The following is a 17,362-nucleotide window of genomic DNA, read 5'->3' on the forward strand; positions in this document are numbered from 1 at the left end:
TTATTCATTTATTCATTTATTCATTTATTCATTTATTCATTTATTCATTTATTCATTTATTTTCATTTCATACTGCAGGGTTGGCCTATTCAGTTTTTGGGGGAAAAACTGCTGTACAAAGGCGCCCTGCAGTTGAAAAAAAAATCAAAATAAAAAAGAAAGGTGCATGCATTTAAACGGTGTTAGTAATATCAATCCTTTCTAAGAAAAGGAAAAAAAATCTTGCTCGATTCACCTCTCTGCACGAAATATATTTCTAAGCATAATGACATAATGAAATTATATTAATTCATCACAAACCACTGTAAAACATAATGTTGATGGACATTATAATATTTTTTTTCATTATCAAACCATATTGCCTTGCCATATAGAGCAGTATACCGACGCAAGAATCGAACCCCGAAGCTTGTGATCTATAGCTTACCTCTAAATTCTTTGTCGAACTCATCCTCCGGGGGATTGAAGAACATATCTGCAAAAAAAGAGATAAATTTATTTCATATGGATACAAAGAAAGCCACCCCTTCGTCTTTCGGATGGTGACGTTAAAGGTCGGTCCCAGACGTAAATAATCATATCTGATTGATACACGTCTGACAAAACTCAAATACACACACACACAAACACACCCCAAAAGTGTAATGCTTTACATCTAATTAGACTTTATTCTGATTTCATTTCATTTCTTTCTTCCATATCTCTCTAGAAAAGGGTGAGTATATTTCACTCCCCAAATGAGTGACTTTGTTAAGAATCAATCAATTATGAGTGGATTTAGAGTGAACAAAATTACAAGGACGATTAATTCACACAAATGTCACTCGTTAAAAAGTGAAATTAATCAACAAAAACAAGAGAGAGAGAGAGATAGATGGAGGGGGTCTCTCATAATCTAGCGATATTTTAATTCAGTCCCTCAAATAAGTGAATTATTTACTCGATTTTTCTTCGAGTATTGCAAATAATAAAACTTCAGTATACGCCTCCTCAAACCCTAAATCACTCAAAATTCGATATTTTGGGGACATTAAAATTAGTATCTAACACACTACAGGCCTACAGTTTTGATTGATCATACATGTGAAGAGTGTGTATCTTTTAAATTTGACTCGTGTATTAATTGGCTCAATTAAGCATAATGGGTTCCTTTGGTCGGGGCGGTACTGCGGCTGATTCTTGTCAAATACAATTAAGCAAAGACCCCCCCCCCCAAAAAAAAAAAAAAGACGAAAAACATGATGAGCCTGTGACATGGAAGAGTATTAATGTCTTCTTTTTTCACCGGAAAAAGGTCCCACCTTTTGAAACGCCCCCTCTGACAAATCAGGGGCGGATTTTCATTCTTCATTATTTTGGGGTATTCATTTTATGACATTTAGGAGGGGGTGGAGCTTGCTATTTTTTTCGGGAGACGAAATGCCCTTCTTATGTGAGAGATTGCCTTTATTAATTTTTTTTTTTTTTGGGGGGGGGCTTGTTTAAATTTTCCGTCAAAATTCGCTCCCCGCAAAGGTCCATCCCTAGATCCGCACCCGGGAATATTTTTAGTTATCAATCAGTTTTTATTTTTAATAATTTGTTTGTTTTATAAGATAATTCAAACATCAAATTAATATGTTCATATGTTGACTTAACCTTTTAGTTTGAGTGCCTGCGCAAACTCGCATAGGGTCTTATGATGTATTAGTTCAGGTACAACATTCACAGCGCCATGCAGTGTATGATGCATCATCACAATGAAGTATGATGATCATAATTGATATTCATTCAACCTTAGAACGCAGGCAAGCATTACATGATTCATTGAAAATACATGACTCTGTCATCTGTCGACATGTCATCAAGTTTGGACCAAAGTCGGCCTAATATGTTATATCTAACAAAACTTACACTCTAAATTTCATGGATTTGATCTAAATCCAGATCGACTGCGGAATTAACAAACTCTGTTTTATTTTGGGATTAAATGGAGTGAAAATACATATCTGTATCTTCTTTCAAATGCACTTATTGTAGGACATTTTCACATCTATCCAACGAGGGTATAAAACATTATTTAAATACAATATATTTTGCTTTTCTGATTCAAATAATTTTGTCTACAGGGCTGGAATTGTACAGTTCCATCTTTAAGGGTATTAGCTTATTAAGAATTCAAGCCTATATTCATTGGCATACAGATGGGAAGATGGGGCATGGGGGCCACGGATTCCTTAATTTTCACGATCAAGAAAAAAAGGGAGGAAAAGAAAGGAAAAGGGGTAAACATGTGATATTTTAATCAGTAAACATTATGTTAAAGTCTATCATAAATTTGAATTTTGTATTAAAAAGTGAAAGTAATTTTGCCCCATATTGTCTGGCCCCTCAAAATAATGGCTCATGCCCTACAGCCTATATAATAAGAACGGTTATTTAACACTATGCCCCTAAACATGTCGGCTCATGCCCTACTGCCCATATTATAAGTACGGTTATTCAACACTATGCCAAGCTAAAACACACGAAACGATGTTTTAAAAACACAAATAGAAAACAGAAAAAAAAATTTCAATGAAGAAATAATGCTACTAAAACATGGATTCAAATTGACAGGAATGAAAAGAGGAGGAATAATCAATCAAAGCATTAAAAAATCATCACGAAAAAATATCAGGAAATGATAGATTTACAGTGTCTTGACTATATACAGTGAGTATGCATGATTAGGGTGTGTGAAATTAGGTGGGTGGTGATGTTATACGGTTAGTAGGAAAATGTCCTCATATTTTTTGTACACTACAAGAAGGGAGGACCTTTCCTGGGAGGGGACATGAACCACATGCCCCCCCCCCCCCCCGATCCGTGTTGTTTGTCGAGCATAACCTCTTTTCATTTTAAATAAGCAACCAATCGATTTGTCAATGTTTAAATATGTTAAGAACTATGACAGCTGAGTTGTTAGATTTATATGAGATGAGACCAGCTCAAGTTATCAAAGACATTGGTTAAATTTATGCAGACGTCCTGTTTAAAAATAATCCTGGACATAATTTTCTATATTAGTATTGCTCCATTATGGTTTAAAAAACACCCAGGAAGAAAAAAATATGCAGAAAACTTTCAAAATGTCTGAAACTGAAAAAAATCATTGAAGTCCTCTGCTCGTGGTCCATATTATAATACATATATTTTGAATCAAACTGGGATGTTTCTAGTCACTTGTATTTGACCTTTTTTAAAGCACAAAATTTTGATTTTGAGTTGTAATTTTTTTCATGGCTTAATGTTTACATAACATTGGACCATATTGCTAAGATTTTAAATCAAATCAATGTTAACCAATATCTTTGATATTTTCTTCAATTTTAAAAATCCATACCTGCAATTCGTCCTGCGTCTCTCTCTGATCAGATTAGAATACAAGAAATTAACATAATTAAACAAATGGTATGATGATAACTATGATATTGCACATCATGTCCATTAAATTAATATATCAATCACATTTCAATATTAATTTATGATCACGCATTCAAAATATCATTGCATTAATCTGTATCTCATAATCACTTTACCGATCCTCGTATACGTAGCAAAAACTCTGCGCTCTATAAAATATTGGGTAAAAATGTTCCATGAGGGTAATTATGTGTCCAACCAATATTGGGCATTTATTTTGGGCATTTTCATTCATCCAGTGTGATGAAAACTTTGCCCATTCTAAAGTAATTGCTGCTTTTTTTAACCTTACTGGACAATACTCTTCCCGCATTGAATAAAATACTGCCCCAAATTGGTTGGACACATAATTACCCTCGTGCTGGTTAAAACAAATCAACCCAATATGTTTTACAGTGTGCATGGTGTTGAAAGGTGTAGGATCCTATACATAGAGGATCGCCCCAGTCATTTTACTTCGGTGTCATTTTTGGGGGTGTTTGTTTAACACCGTCAAGACCGATGGGTGTTATCATATAATTGGTTGTTCCTTTAACACTGTTTGGTTTTATGTTCAATCTCCAGGGATTATACTTCAGGGTGTTATTTGATAGGGACACCGACTGTCAACTAACACCAAAGATTTATTACCGGAGTGAAACGACCGGCTTGGTCCTCTATATACCAATCAACACCAAAGTACACTGTAAAAAAATATTGGGTAAAATTTTTACCACCACGAGGGTAATTATGTGTCCAACCAATTTGGGGCAGTATTTTACCCAATGCGGGAAGCATTATATTATCCAGTAAGGTTACAAAAATAAGCAGCAATTACTTGAGAATGGGCAATCACACTGGATAAATAAGAATGCCCAAAAGAAATGCCCAAATGTTGGTTGGACACACAATTACCCTCATGGAGCATTTTTACCCAATATTTTTAGAGTGTATTCGCTGTACAGTTAAGAGCATAATCAGTGCCCTTTTTAGCTTTCGTGGTAATCACTATCTTTTCATTTATTTAACAATTCATGTGTATTTATGTCATCGTGATATTCCAATTCCAATTTCTATTTATTTCAATAAATCAAAACACATAATTACGCACTGTATAGAAGAGAAGTAAAGGGCGAGACTCAGGTGTCATTAAATCAGTATACGACACACGGTATAGCTTTATTCTTTAACATGTCAGTAGAACTTTAATTATCGATAACTTGATAGCTGAAACTCAGCAGATGTTACCATTCATATTTGCTCGTTCTATCATCACCATGGAAACGGGATAAGACATGCGAGTATATTTGTTTTAGAGATAAATAATTAATCGTATTTTTAAACGACACAGTCTCATCCGTTTTCGTTTGCCCAGTACGAATGTAAATTAATAATAAATAAGCAATTTTCATGATTTGCGTGTTTGAAATACAATATGTCCGAGGTTAGAGTAAAAAGTACTTTTGGTCCCCTCACCCCCCCCCCCCCCCTATAATGCTCTCGGGCCCTCTCTCCCTTTCTTTCGCTCACACACACACAGACTCACCAACCCCATCCTCGCACACCCACTCACACTCCCCCTTTCTCTCACCCCACCCCCTCATATCTCCTCTCTCTGTCTCTTCCTCCGTCTCTCTTCTCCCGTCGCATGCACGTCCCATCCCCTCGCCCTCTATGAGTGGCAATGACCTTTTAAAATGCCAGATGTTCTAAGGTGAAAGGTCAACTGCGTTTCGTGTTTTTGTTTCATCCCGACTAAAAAGAAAATGAAAGTAGCCTCCATCTCCACGATGATACAATATTGATGCTTTTTGTTTCATATTTGATTTCTCACTTTCACAAACTGTTGTACTGTTTACATGACCTGGAAAAAATCATGACGGTATAAATAAGATTCAAATCATGGATATCCAATATTTGATAGGAGAAACAGCACTCATTTATTTTGTGATTTCATCAAAATCAGCTGTAACATAAGCCTAAGTGAGTTGAAATTGATAGCAATAAATGATATTCAACCTGAACGCAGCAGTATTCTTATGCTACATATACACAGTCTCAATATTTACCCCTATCAATTTCAAGATACTCATGGGCATTTTCACCACAGATGGACACAGAGGCAAAAAAATCAAGTTGATATTCATGTCAAAAGCTTTATGTTTTTTAAGAATACAAGACCTGAAGTTTCTGAGACAACAAATTTTTCCGACTCTGGCAGCCATTTTTTGTTTCAAAATGGCTGCCAAAGTATGGATACAAATTATTGTTTAAAATAGTATATTGATACATAATTTGTTTTGACAGATTTTTAAAGAACAGGTTTGATCATGATGTTTTCGCCTGTGATTTAGCTTGCTATTATAACACTTTTTAAAATCCCACAGAAAGAAACACCAGTAATTCATTCATCTGATAAAAAGACATTGATAAAATATGTGATATGGTATGTAATGTCAGTTACCGAAAACATGAACTTTTTTTTCTCATTTCCTGGAAAAGAGGATATATTACATGAAACTTGGTAGATTTCCTCTCTAGGTAACACCCCTCCCTTCTACACCAAAATTAAAGATTACCAATTAACAATGAAGCCATAGGGTACCATTGAATATACGTAATGTCAGTTACCAAGTGGAAAATGTAATGTCAGTTACCGATATGTAATGTCAGTTACCATGATAAAACGTTGGTTACCAATATTGAAATGCAAATATGTGGTCAATTTTATGGTGAAGAAATATTGTATACTTGTTATTCAAGTCTTTCACTTTAAAAGTCACACCAGAAGGAGCTTGCTATTGTATTGGATCTACTAAAACTGTGTTTTTTTTATTTTTTCTAATTTACAAATAGTTCAGTTTCAGTTTAGAAGCTGGAGTTTATTTTTTGTTGACAGCTTAAAAAAGAAATTAGCAAAGAAAATTATTAAACAAATTATGAAGAGAATAGAAATCCGACAGATATGAACAAGCATTGCTTGCACTGACCAGAATAGAAATCAATAAAACTACATGGCTGCATATAGCATATAAAACTGATGAATATATTATGGGTGTATCAGAAAAATCCATGTGTACAGTCAATGCAATATTAAATTACTATAGGAAAACATGTAGCTGCTATGACCCCCCCCCCCCCCCCCTGAGAAAGTAAAACATACATTTCTTATCTTTTGATAATTAAAAATGTGAAGTATTATGAAACTTTTATGATTTTAAAAAGCCTCACATATAAGTACCAAGAAAATTATGCCTTTGAAAATCATATAGCACTGGTAAATGTTAATGTGTATTGTCAGTTACCGACAAGTAATTATAAAAATTTTCAAATCAAAGAAAGGAATTAAGAAAAAGAAAAAAAAATTTCATTGAAATGTTCCTAGAAACTTGGGTATACTTCCACACCAAGCTCACTTTCATGTGAAGCCCTGCACAGAAGATACAATGCAATGATTCCACACATTTGACTTTCATGTGTTATCTCTATGGCAAATTAAGTGTAATGTCAGTTACCGTAATGTCAGTTACCAGCATGGTTGCGAAAAAATTATCATAGCCCCCAAAAGACAAAAACGGAATTGTGTAATATTTTGACACATCTTAACCTAGTAACGGAGGTATATTTACATATTCAAATTATTACTCTATCTACTCAGGGACATGAGATATTTCAATTTTAATGAACACCCTAAAATTGCATGTCCTTTTTCGTAATGTCAGTTACCGACACATTTTTGCTTGCTGATGCGTAAAAAAATGTGGTTACATAGAAAAACTTAGTATCAGAGTATACAGCAAGGTTCACTTTATTAACTCTATCAAAAGCAAACTCCCATCATTTGTTGTTTTAGAGATACACACAATGAAAGGTGTGAAAACATTGTGCCGTGTAATGTCAGTTACCGTGAAAATGCCCTCATGCCCATAAAAGTTCAAACCTATTACATCCTCTTTCTGAAATAAAATACTTGTCCATGACCAGAGTTCTAATGTTCTTATCAGAGTTTTTTTATGTAAGTATATTTTACTTACTCTTGAATTGTTCATATCATTCGTGATCAATAACGTCACCACCAACACCACAATCATCATTCATCAGCAGCATTCACTCTAAAAAACAGTATTACCCAATATTTGGTAAAATTGGAACATGTATGTTGGTTGGGTAAAAAAATACGCAAGATTTTGTAAATTTTACGCAATGTTGTGTTGAAATAGCCCAATATGGGTAAAAAATACCAAGAAAACGTGCATATTCCCTTTCTACCCAATATTAGGTGAAATTTTACTCAGTGTTCTTAGAAAGATGTCATCATCATCATCAACATGCATTATCATCATCATCATCACCAACACCAACCTCATCATCATCATCACCAACACCACCACTACCATCATCATCATCATCAACACCATCACCATCATTATCATTACTATCATCGCCAACTGTATCTTCATCCACCAAAAAAAACATTATTAACATTGTCTTTACGAATTTGTTGTTTTGATCTTTCTGCATTCAATATATTAAAGGTCAAGTCCACCAAAGAGGAAATGTTGAATAGAATAAATAGAGAAAATGAAACTAGTATAACGCTGAAAATTTCATCAAAATCGGATGTAAAATAAGAAAGTTATGACATTTTAAGGTTTTGCTTATGTTTCACAAAGCAGTGATATACACAACTCAGTGACATGCAAATGAGACAGTAAATGATGTCCTCCACTCACTATTTCTTTTGTTTTTTATTGTTTGAATTATACGATATTCCATTTTTACAGATTTGACAATAAAAACCAACTTGACTGAACCATATACTATCAAACAATGCTAATTCCATATATTCAGGGAGGAATTAATCGTTTTATTCACTTGACAATGAGGAGAAAATTAGAATATTTCAGATTTCAGATAATAAAATACAAAAGAAATAGTGAGTGGATGACATCATCACTCTCCTCATTTGCATACTGACCAGGATGTGCATGTAACTGTTTTGTTAAAATTAAGCGAAACTTTAAAATGTCATAATTTTCTTATTGCACATCCGATCTTGATGAAATTTTCAGAGTTATGCATGTTGGATTTTTCTCTTTTTATTCAAATAAACCTTTTATTGGGGTGGACTTGTCCTTTAAAAATGCATACTAATATTGTATTCCATGAGGTAATTCGTTTGTCTGTTCATGCGATTCAATTATGTACCAAATGTGTTATCGTAGCTCGGTTAATCCTTCAAAGCAGTGGCGTACCTAGAATTTTCCACAGGGGGGGGGGCAAAACCGTCCGCCAAAAAATTTGACAAGCCAAAAAAAAAAAAGGTCTTCAATCACAAATAAAGGATTTCGTACCAGAAAAAAAATTGACAAGCAAAAAAAAAAAAAAAAAAAAAAAAAAAAATCTTCAAGCTCGTCAGGGGGGCAATAAAGGTCTTCAAGCTCGTCAGGGGGGCAAAAAAGGTCTTTCAAGCTCGTCAGGGGGGCAGGGATACGTCCTTTGCATGGGTTGTGGCTCGTCAGGGGGGCAGACTGCTCCCCCCCCCCCCGTAGGTACGCTAGTGCTTCAAAGCAAAAAAAAAAACTTTAGTTTGGTGTTAAAGAAGTAGGCCTAATGTATCTTTATGCATCTCTGTGAGCAGAGTGAAAATCTAATACTTTGAGTTTGAAGTAGAAATGAAATATAGGCCTATATGAAAATGTGCACACTTCTATTTATGGAAATATCTGCTTAATATTATAGTCCTTAAGTTCAGTAACTCCATCGATAGAAAACCAGAAACAAATACAAAGCTGATAATGGGGTATACCAGCCGTAATTTACTTTATGAATATACACTTTTCAATTTGTCATTCCTATGGACTTTAACTTGAGAGAATACAAACATCAACAACAATATAATTATATTGCAGTTCTGTTCAACTGTTGTGAAATCATATCACCATCGCAATTCGCTTTGAAATATTTGCTTAAATATGTGCCTATATCATGTATATGTCGAATCAAATTATGCCCGCATCATTCTCAACGCCAATATTGGATATACCTCAACTGCCCATTTTAAAATTTCGAAAGAGATACTTTGTTTTGAAGATGATTTCAAGGATAAGGTATAGGCCTAACATTGTAATGTAAAACCAGGGAGCTCAACTTGTTCCTCTGTAAACTGTATTCCGCATAAGGTCGCCTGACTATCATTCAGTCAATAAGAGTCTATTTGATCTCGAGATATAACTTACAGCACATAGTAAACAGCCCTTGTATATAGTATACATCAGTAGTATATGTATAATCCGTGTATAATGTGTTTGCTATTATGTTCGTATAAAGACAAAGTACTCCGGCATTTTTATAGCCGTCAGGGTAATATAGTACGCCTTCTAAATCGAAATTATTATCATTGATAAATAAATCCACATTCTTTTAGCATAAATTAGTAATCATATCATTATAATAATTACAATTATCCCTGTAAAACATAGCTTTAAGGTGGATCATAATATACCTTATTATATAGGCCTATTAAAAGTTTCAAGCTAATGCACATTTCAAGCAGCACGTACAGGGTATAGAAAAGCATAGATAGGTCTATTCTGCGGCTGGTCTAATTAATAATCAAAGTAACAAAATCATATTTATCATCTCAAAGGTTAAGTTGCTTAAAAGCTGGGTAATCTTAACGTTAATTAGGTAAATATATAGTCGCAGATAAAAGAACTTAAATTATGTTTGTTTTCATCATTATCATCACAATTAGGCCTATATGGCATCATCATCATAGTCATCCTCCTCCTCATCCTCATCATCATTACCACCATCATCTCATCATCATCAGCATCATCATCATCACCATCATGATCGTCATTATCATCATCATCATCATCATCACTATCACCATCATCACCATCATCATCATCACAATCACTATCATCATCATCATCATCAACATCAACATCATCATCATCATCAACATCATCATCACTATCATCATGCATTATCATCACCACCATCATAATCATCATCAACCTCACCAGCATCATCATCACCATCATGATCGTCATTATCATCATCATCACCATCATCATCACTACCATCATCATCATCATCATCATCGGCATCATCATCATCATCACCACCACCATTGCCACCATCAAAATACAGATGTATCCTCATAGATCAAAGAGAAGGCCTTACTCCCAACTACCTGATTCCAGGCTCCCTACATACATGCACATAAAAATATATCAACATGATCAATACACTTACGGAAGCCTGGCATGTCTGCATAATTCCGTCTTGTCGAGTTGATAGCTTTTTTCCTGATGTTCAAAACGAAATATATTGTGGTCAGGGTCAGGGCTGAGACCATGACCAGCCTCCAGTGAGTATTGAGAACCCTCTTAACTCGCAGCATCTTCCGGCGTAGGAACCTCATCTGTGACTGCCGGCCTGGACGGCAATTACCGCTGCTCCTACTCCAGACAAGAACAGGCATGGTATGGGGCGAATTTGGCATTGGTAGATCTTCGCAGAATTTCTTCGATTCGATACAACGGATGCTATAAAAGGGAGGCGGATTAGTATATGCCGCAGAAAGGATGAACACACACTTGTTGATTGTCAGGGAGTTCTTTTGAAGAGCCAGATCGATTTGGTATTGATTATTATTTCACAAAGTTAACGTCCCGACAAGCAAGTAGGGGTAGCAGCCGCTGTTACTGCACCTCTGATTACCAGGGGGTAGAACATGTTTCGGGGGTTTTTTTAGCACGGCTCCCAACTCTTAAACTGACTTGAATTTTGAATTGAATCATCTTTCGCATCCACAAGTGCGGAAATTTGTTGTCCACTGGATATTCAAACTTTTTGTAGGCACAAAAGAGTGAAATTTGAGCACTGAAATCAGGCAGAAGCAGCGATGGGGGAATGTGAGAAAAAGAAATCGCAGGTTGTATGATAGTTTCAAATGCCCCCCCCCCCCCATCACCCTCTATCTTTGTATGGGGAAAAAAATCATAATATTTTTTATGAGTGCTGACGGTAATTCTTTCCCATTAGCAATTCTTAATTTCTTTCTTGTTTGTTTGCTTGTTTGTTTTAAGGGGGAGGGGCACGTCTACCTCTCTGTACCCACCTTCTTAACACACACACACACACTTCATGATAACTACAGAATGTATCCTTATTGAAATTTATACATTCTGTTTCTATAAGACAGACATAAAAAAAAGAATCAAGTTGTTTGGTTGGTTTTTTTCCGAGGGACTTGGTTTTGAATACCGGATAGACGCCCTCTTTCGGGCAGACACTACCAGGATTGATTATTAGCCAGTGATATTAATAATTGCCATCTGCTGGTGTTTATATTATAATTTCATATTTACCATGTACCAATATACCAACAAAGGTTTATGGTTAAAGTATTCGTTAGACAAGAGAAAGGGTGAGAGAAAGAGGGGGGGGGCAGGGACCTGGGAAGCGGGGGTGCTGGGGGTGCTGAAGCACCCCCAGAAATTTTCCTGGGGGTGCTGCGTGTATTATTTTCCATAGGCAGCACCCCCACGAAATCAGGTTCCCTTTGTATTTTTTTATATACGTTATAATGGACATAATTATCACATCCGACAATCGCAAATCATTTACATAGTCTTTCACATATTCCTATAATGCGACTCAATCAAGCTCCGGCACTCAGATAAAGACGTGGTCGCGCGCGATACGTGATAACCATAGTTTACACACTACTCGATAGCAGGGAGGGACATGGGTGTGGTTGGACTTGAAACTTCCAGGTTTTATGTTATGTCGAATCAAGTGTGCGCGCGCCCGACCGCCCGTGTTTTGTATAAACAAGTCAGACAATAGAAATCAAATTTCACAGTCTTTTTCGCCCTGCCCCATGGCCCTGGGAAGCGGTGGTGCTGGGGGTGAAGCACCCCCAAAATTTGGGGGTGCTGCATGTGTTATTTTCCATAGGCAGCACCTCCTGGAAATCTAGTGGTAAGTTGATAAATGACAGAAATGTAATGAAAATGAACGACGTTTTGTAGAACCCCCCCCCCCCCCACTTCAGAATTTTCCGAAACAGTACATAAAATAGTGTTTAAATTCACCCTTTTTGAGATCGGAATATCAAATATTTTCTGCTCGCGCTTCGCGCTCGCATTATTGATTTTTATAATAAAAAAATAATATTTACAATGCCCAGATACTAGGTCTAACCATGGGTCTTACTCTAAACACGCGCACGCATGTTTATTCAGATACGCAGCATGTTTTGGGGCTACTCCGGGCTGAAAATATTTATATCAAATACAATTTTATGAAAATTTGATAACAAATAGTTAAGTTATTTAATTCTAAAGTATATAGCAATATTTTATAAAAATGGTGATATGCATGTCGTCGTGAATATTTAATAGGTGGGTTGACATGTGCAGAAATCTGTCCCCAAAGGTAGGGGGACCTGGGGGCCGTTTCATAAAGCTGTTCTTAAGTTAAGAGCGACTTGAAGAACGACTAGTGAACCCTTCTTATACGCGCCAAACAATTGCCCATTCAATACCATTTACCACAAGAAAGGATCACCAGTCGTTCTTAAAGTCGCTCTTAACTTACGAACAGCTTCATGAAACACCCACCAGGGCCTGGAAAATTTGACAAGCAAAAAAAAAAGGAAAAAAGTTTGCCACCCAAAATGTAAGGTCATTTAATCCAAAAGGTATTATTTCGATTGTGAAGTGATGTATTTTTCTCCATGAAAGACCAAAAATAGTAGGGGGGACATTTGATATTGTGTCCCCCTACTATTTTTGGTAGGGGGACACGTCCCCCTGTCCCCTCTGGGATTTCCGCCCATGTGGGTTGAAGATGTCACATCCCCACTATCCTGTTTCTTGTGTTATTACATGGAATCAAAATTGTTTCATATTTTCATACTAGTGTGAATGATATGTCTCCCTTATAATGAAACAAGTTGCAGCAAAAATATATAATGGACTAAATCAGTTGTCAATTCAACTGTTTTTGGTTCTTGAAGGGAAAAATTAAATAAACCTAATTTAATATAATAAAATACAAAATAGCAAGTGGGGATATGACATCATCAGTTTGTTCATTGAATATTAATGAAGACATGCTTAAAACTGTTTCACCGGAATAATGCTAATATTAAAAGGCAATAACTTTGATATTCATTGTCGGATTTTGATCAAATCTTTATTCTTATGTTCGTCTGATTTTTTCTTTATCTGTTCAAACCATATTACATTTAGTGTGGAGTTTCAGATCAGAATATTAAAAAATTTCTGCTCGCGCTTCGCGCTCACATTATTAATGTAAGAATATATCCAATTACCCATCATTTTCTTGATTTACAAAACATGAATAAAATGTCAAAATTATAGGTCTGAAATCTCAATTTTGTTTCCGCTCGCATCAATTGTATAGTTATATACCTATCCTGTTCATGATTAGAAAAGTGCTTAAGATGTCCCGTTTTTAGGTCTGAAATCTCATTTTTATTTCCGCTCGCGCTTCGCGCTCGAATCAATTGTATAGTTATATATCTATCCTCTTCATTATTAGAAAAGTGCTTAGAATGTCTCGTTTTGTGGTCTGAAATCTCAATTTTGTTTCCGCTCGTGCTTCGCGCTCGCATCAATTGTATAGTAATATACCTATCCTGTTCATGATTGCAAAAAGTGCTTAGAATGTCCAGTATTTAGGTCGGAATCTCAAATTCAAACTGCAAACAGTCCTTTAACACTTCCATTTTGATCAGACCAGAGCGTATATAAAAAATATCTGCTCGCACTGATCACGTTCGCAGTTATTATTTGTTTTTATACGCATCTTGTTCGGGACCACAAACATTGCTCGAAATGTTCAATTTTACAGGACAAAAAACAAGAAATTTCCCCCCCCCCAAAAAAAAATAGCTGCGCTTCGCGCTCGAGTTATCTAATTATATATCTGTGTTCTTTTATAAGAAGAAAGCTAAGAAGTGACTGTCATATATATATGTGTGTGTGTGTGGGGGGGTGGGTGTGTATGTGGTGCCCTTAGAGGAGTGTGTGTGTGTCCCCCCACCTTTGAGGAGAGATTTCAGCACCCCCACTGAAAAAATTGTTCCCAGGTCCCTGGGGGGGGGGGGGGGTGAGAGGGCGAGAGAGGGGGAGAGAAGGTGGATGTCTCCAAAATCTTGCCCGGGTGCGGCAAGACGAAACCCTGATCAATAGGACAGGGTCTCAAAAACTTGTATTATTATAACAGATGTTAGTGACCACCTATCCCACTTTCTCATGATTCAAGGTTTGTAATCACTAATAATTCAATGTCATCTGGAAATGCCATGTAGTGTTTGAAATATTTTGCGGCTCAATCAAGAAGGTCTTTATTGTCAAATCTGTAATATAAGACGAAGAAAAAAAAATGAATTGTATAATTAAAACAATAAAATAAGTGAGTGAGTGACATCATCAACTGTTTCATTTGCATTCAAGGGGAAGTTCACCCTGACAAAAAGTTTATTGTAAAAAATAGCATAAAAAATAATAAACAAATATTTACGAGGGTTTCAGAAAACAGAAAAGCAATCAAAGAATAAGATTATAAGAATATTCGATTTGTTACGTCATATTCGTGCAGCTTAAATCCGACATATCGTACGGTAAAAATAAAATTTCTCAGAAAGTTGAAAATTATTTTTGTACCTTCAGTATAACAATAGACAAACTATTTCACATCCGTTCCTTTTCAACAAACTTTTCTTCAGGGTGAACTTCCCTTTAATCATAAGTGAAACGTCGAGATGTCATTAATTTCTTATTCGAAACCCGATTTTTATCTTTTCTCTGCATTATATGCTTATGTTCGTTTTCTCTATAATGATTCCTGTCAACAATTTGATATGGGATGGACTTGACCTTCACTATGATTTGGAAAAAAAAAACTCCGTTCTAAAGACAATCCCTCTTCTCCCCTCCCCCTCCTCCCCCCCCCCCCTCTCTCTCTCTCTCTCTCTCTTTCTTCATTTTCTCAACCCTGTGTTTTTTCAAGTTTTCATTTTGTAGTTACGTATTAGTTTTTGACAGTCGCGCCTTTTACACACTTAAAATGTTGGGAAAAATACTGTCCACTGTGTTAGGTAATGTATGTTGGTTAGAAAAAAAATATATATATATTCTGGGTAATTATTATACAATTGAGCAAATTTATTACCAAAATATTAGTTTTTATTGCAATTTGGGCAGATTTCAACCAATAGTTGTATGGACAGTATGTTGCCCAGGGTTGGTTAAGAGTTGGACATTTTTTGCCCAACTATTTTTATGAGTGTACGCTTCATTACCAACCTGTCCATGTAAACATCACTGATTATCTTTTGTTTTGTGTAAGATTCTGCAGTGTGTTTAATTTTCACTATGATGTATGACCTTAAACGATATATTTTAATCGTTGGAGATGGTAAGTACGCAAAATGGAAGTAAATGGAATTGCATTTCCAAGCCTGCATGAGTATCTGATATTAGTCGCCGAATTGTCTCCTTTTATATAGCAAAAGTTTTTACAAAATAATGAGTACAGTCATGCCATAGTGTAGGCCTATATCAAAGGGGAAGTTCACCCTGAGAAAAAAAATTGTTGTAAAGATAACAGAAAATGTTCACTTGGTGAAGGTTTCCGGAAAATCCATTTAAGATCAAGAAAATTATCAGAATTTTAAGGTTTGGATGTGTGACGTCATAAACGAGCAACTGCCCCATAATGTAAAATGAATATGTTTATTTTTCTTATGATTCGCTTGATGACTTATTTTTGTTTTCTTATTAAAAACGGGTGTGAAACTATTTGTCTAGGCTATTGATATGCTGAGGGTACAGTAAAAACCAATTTCGATTTTCTGAGGAAATGACATTTCAATGATTTTATATAGGAAAGCTGCTCGCATATGACGTACGCACAAATCAAATTATTAAAATTCTAATAATCCTTTGATGGATTTGCCTAAAACCTTCGGCACTAGTATTTTTATCATTTTCTGCTATTTTTACAATGAACATTTCTTTGTCAAGGTACAAACTTCCCTTTAAGTTTATTACATCAACATTAATGACCCACGACGACATTGCTTTTTTTCTTATTTGAGATCTAATGGCAATTAAGTTGGGATGAACAGTTTGAAATCTGGCAATGAGGTATAGGACCGAAACTATAGGAAATTTCTGAAACTTGTATCATGCAATTTCAATGACAAACCCTAACAATAGGCATGTATCATCATAGCACAGTTTGTGGATAATGCACACAGCCTATAGGGGACTAAGTCCCTCAGACTGCGTGCATGCTCACTTACATTGACGAGTAGATACCATGCGCGACAAAAAAAACACGTAAAAAGGATGTCTTTTTCAAGATAGGGCACGTTACGTACGTAACGTAATAAGGGTGTCAAAAACGATAAAATATTGAAAAAGGGTATCTATTTTCGCTAGGAGAGCTACGTGTTTAGGGTCAAATTTGAGAGGGTGTAAAAAATTAAGATTAAAACAGGGGCCGCGGAACGGTTTTCAAAGTGGGGGGGGGGCTGACCATGCAGAAAATCACAATCATATGGTCATTTTTACGTTTTTGTACACGGTTTTGGAAAAAAGTGGGGGCTGAAGCCCCCCCCCCCCCCCCCCCCCCCCCCGCTTCCGCGGCCCCTGTAAAATGGTTTATAAAGGATGTACTTTTTGCCCCAATAGTTACACTACGTGTTTAGGGTACCATTTGCGCGAGATGTAGGAGGTGGGGCTGTACTAATTCCAATGATGTTGGTAAAGGTAAACCGATGATATCGCTGTTCTTGTTTAGGGGGTCAATTCAGGGAATACTTGGCAAGTATCGTTTTATTGCCAATACTTGTACATGTTAAAGGTAGGTTTCACACGTGACA

The 17,362-nt window shown here is 35.9% G+C and overlaps 1 protein-coding gene across 2 annotated transcripts in view; it reads right to left on the bottom strand.

The window, feature by feature from the left end:
* The window catches only part of LOC129279955 (uncharacterized), a 17,654-nt gene extending 6,227 nt beyond the window's left edge, over positions 1 to 11,427 (bottom strand). Inside the window, exons 1-3 of one of the 2 annotated variants that reach the window (XM_064112269.1) lie at positions 10,690 to 11,059; positions 3,365 to 3,388; positions 428 to 475 (exon numbers count right to left, since the gene is read on the bottom strand). In XM_064112269.1, the coding sequence (XP_063968339.1) occupies positions 428 to 475; positions 3,365 to 3,388; positions 10,690 to 10,939 (322 nt within the window). In that variant the 5' untranslated portion in view covers positions 10,940 to 11,059. Of the gene's footprint in view, positions 1 to 427; positions 476 to 3,364; positions 3,389 to 10,689 lie in introns of both variants that reach the window. The other variant, XM_064112268.1, reaches the window with a different exon arrangement.
* Between the last annotated feature and the right edge of the window lie 5,935 nt (positions 11,428 to 17,362).

The sequence above is a fragment of the Lytechinus pictus genome, chromosome 17, assembly GCF_037042905.1.
Source record: "Lytechinus pictus isolate F3 Inbred chromosome 17, Lp3.0, whole genome shotgun sequence".
NCBI classification, from domain to species: domain Eukaryota; kingdom Metazoa; phylum Echinodermata; class Echinoidea; order Temnopleuroida; family Toxopneustidae; genus Lytechinus; species Lytechinus pictus.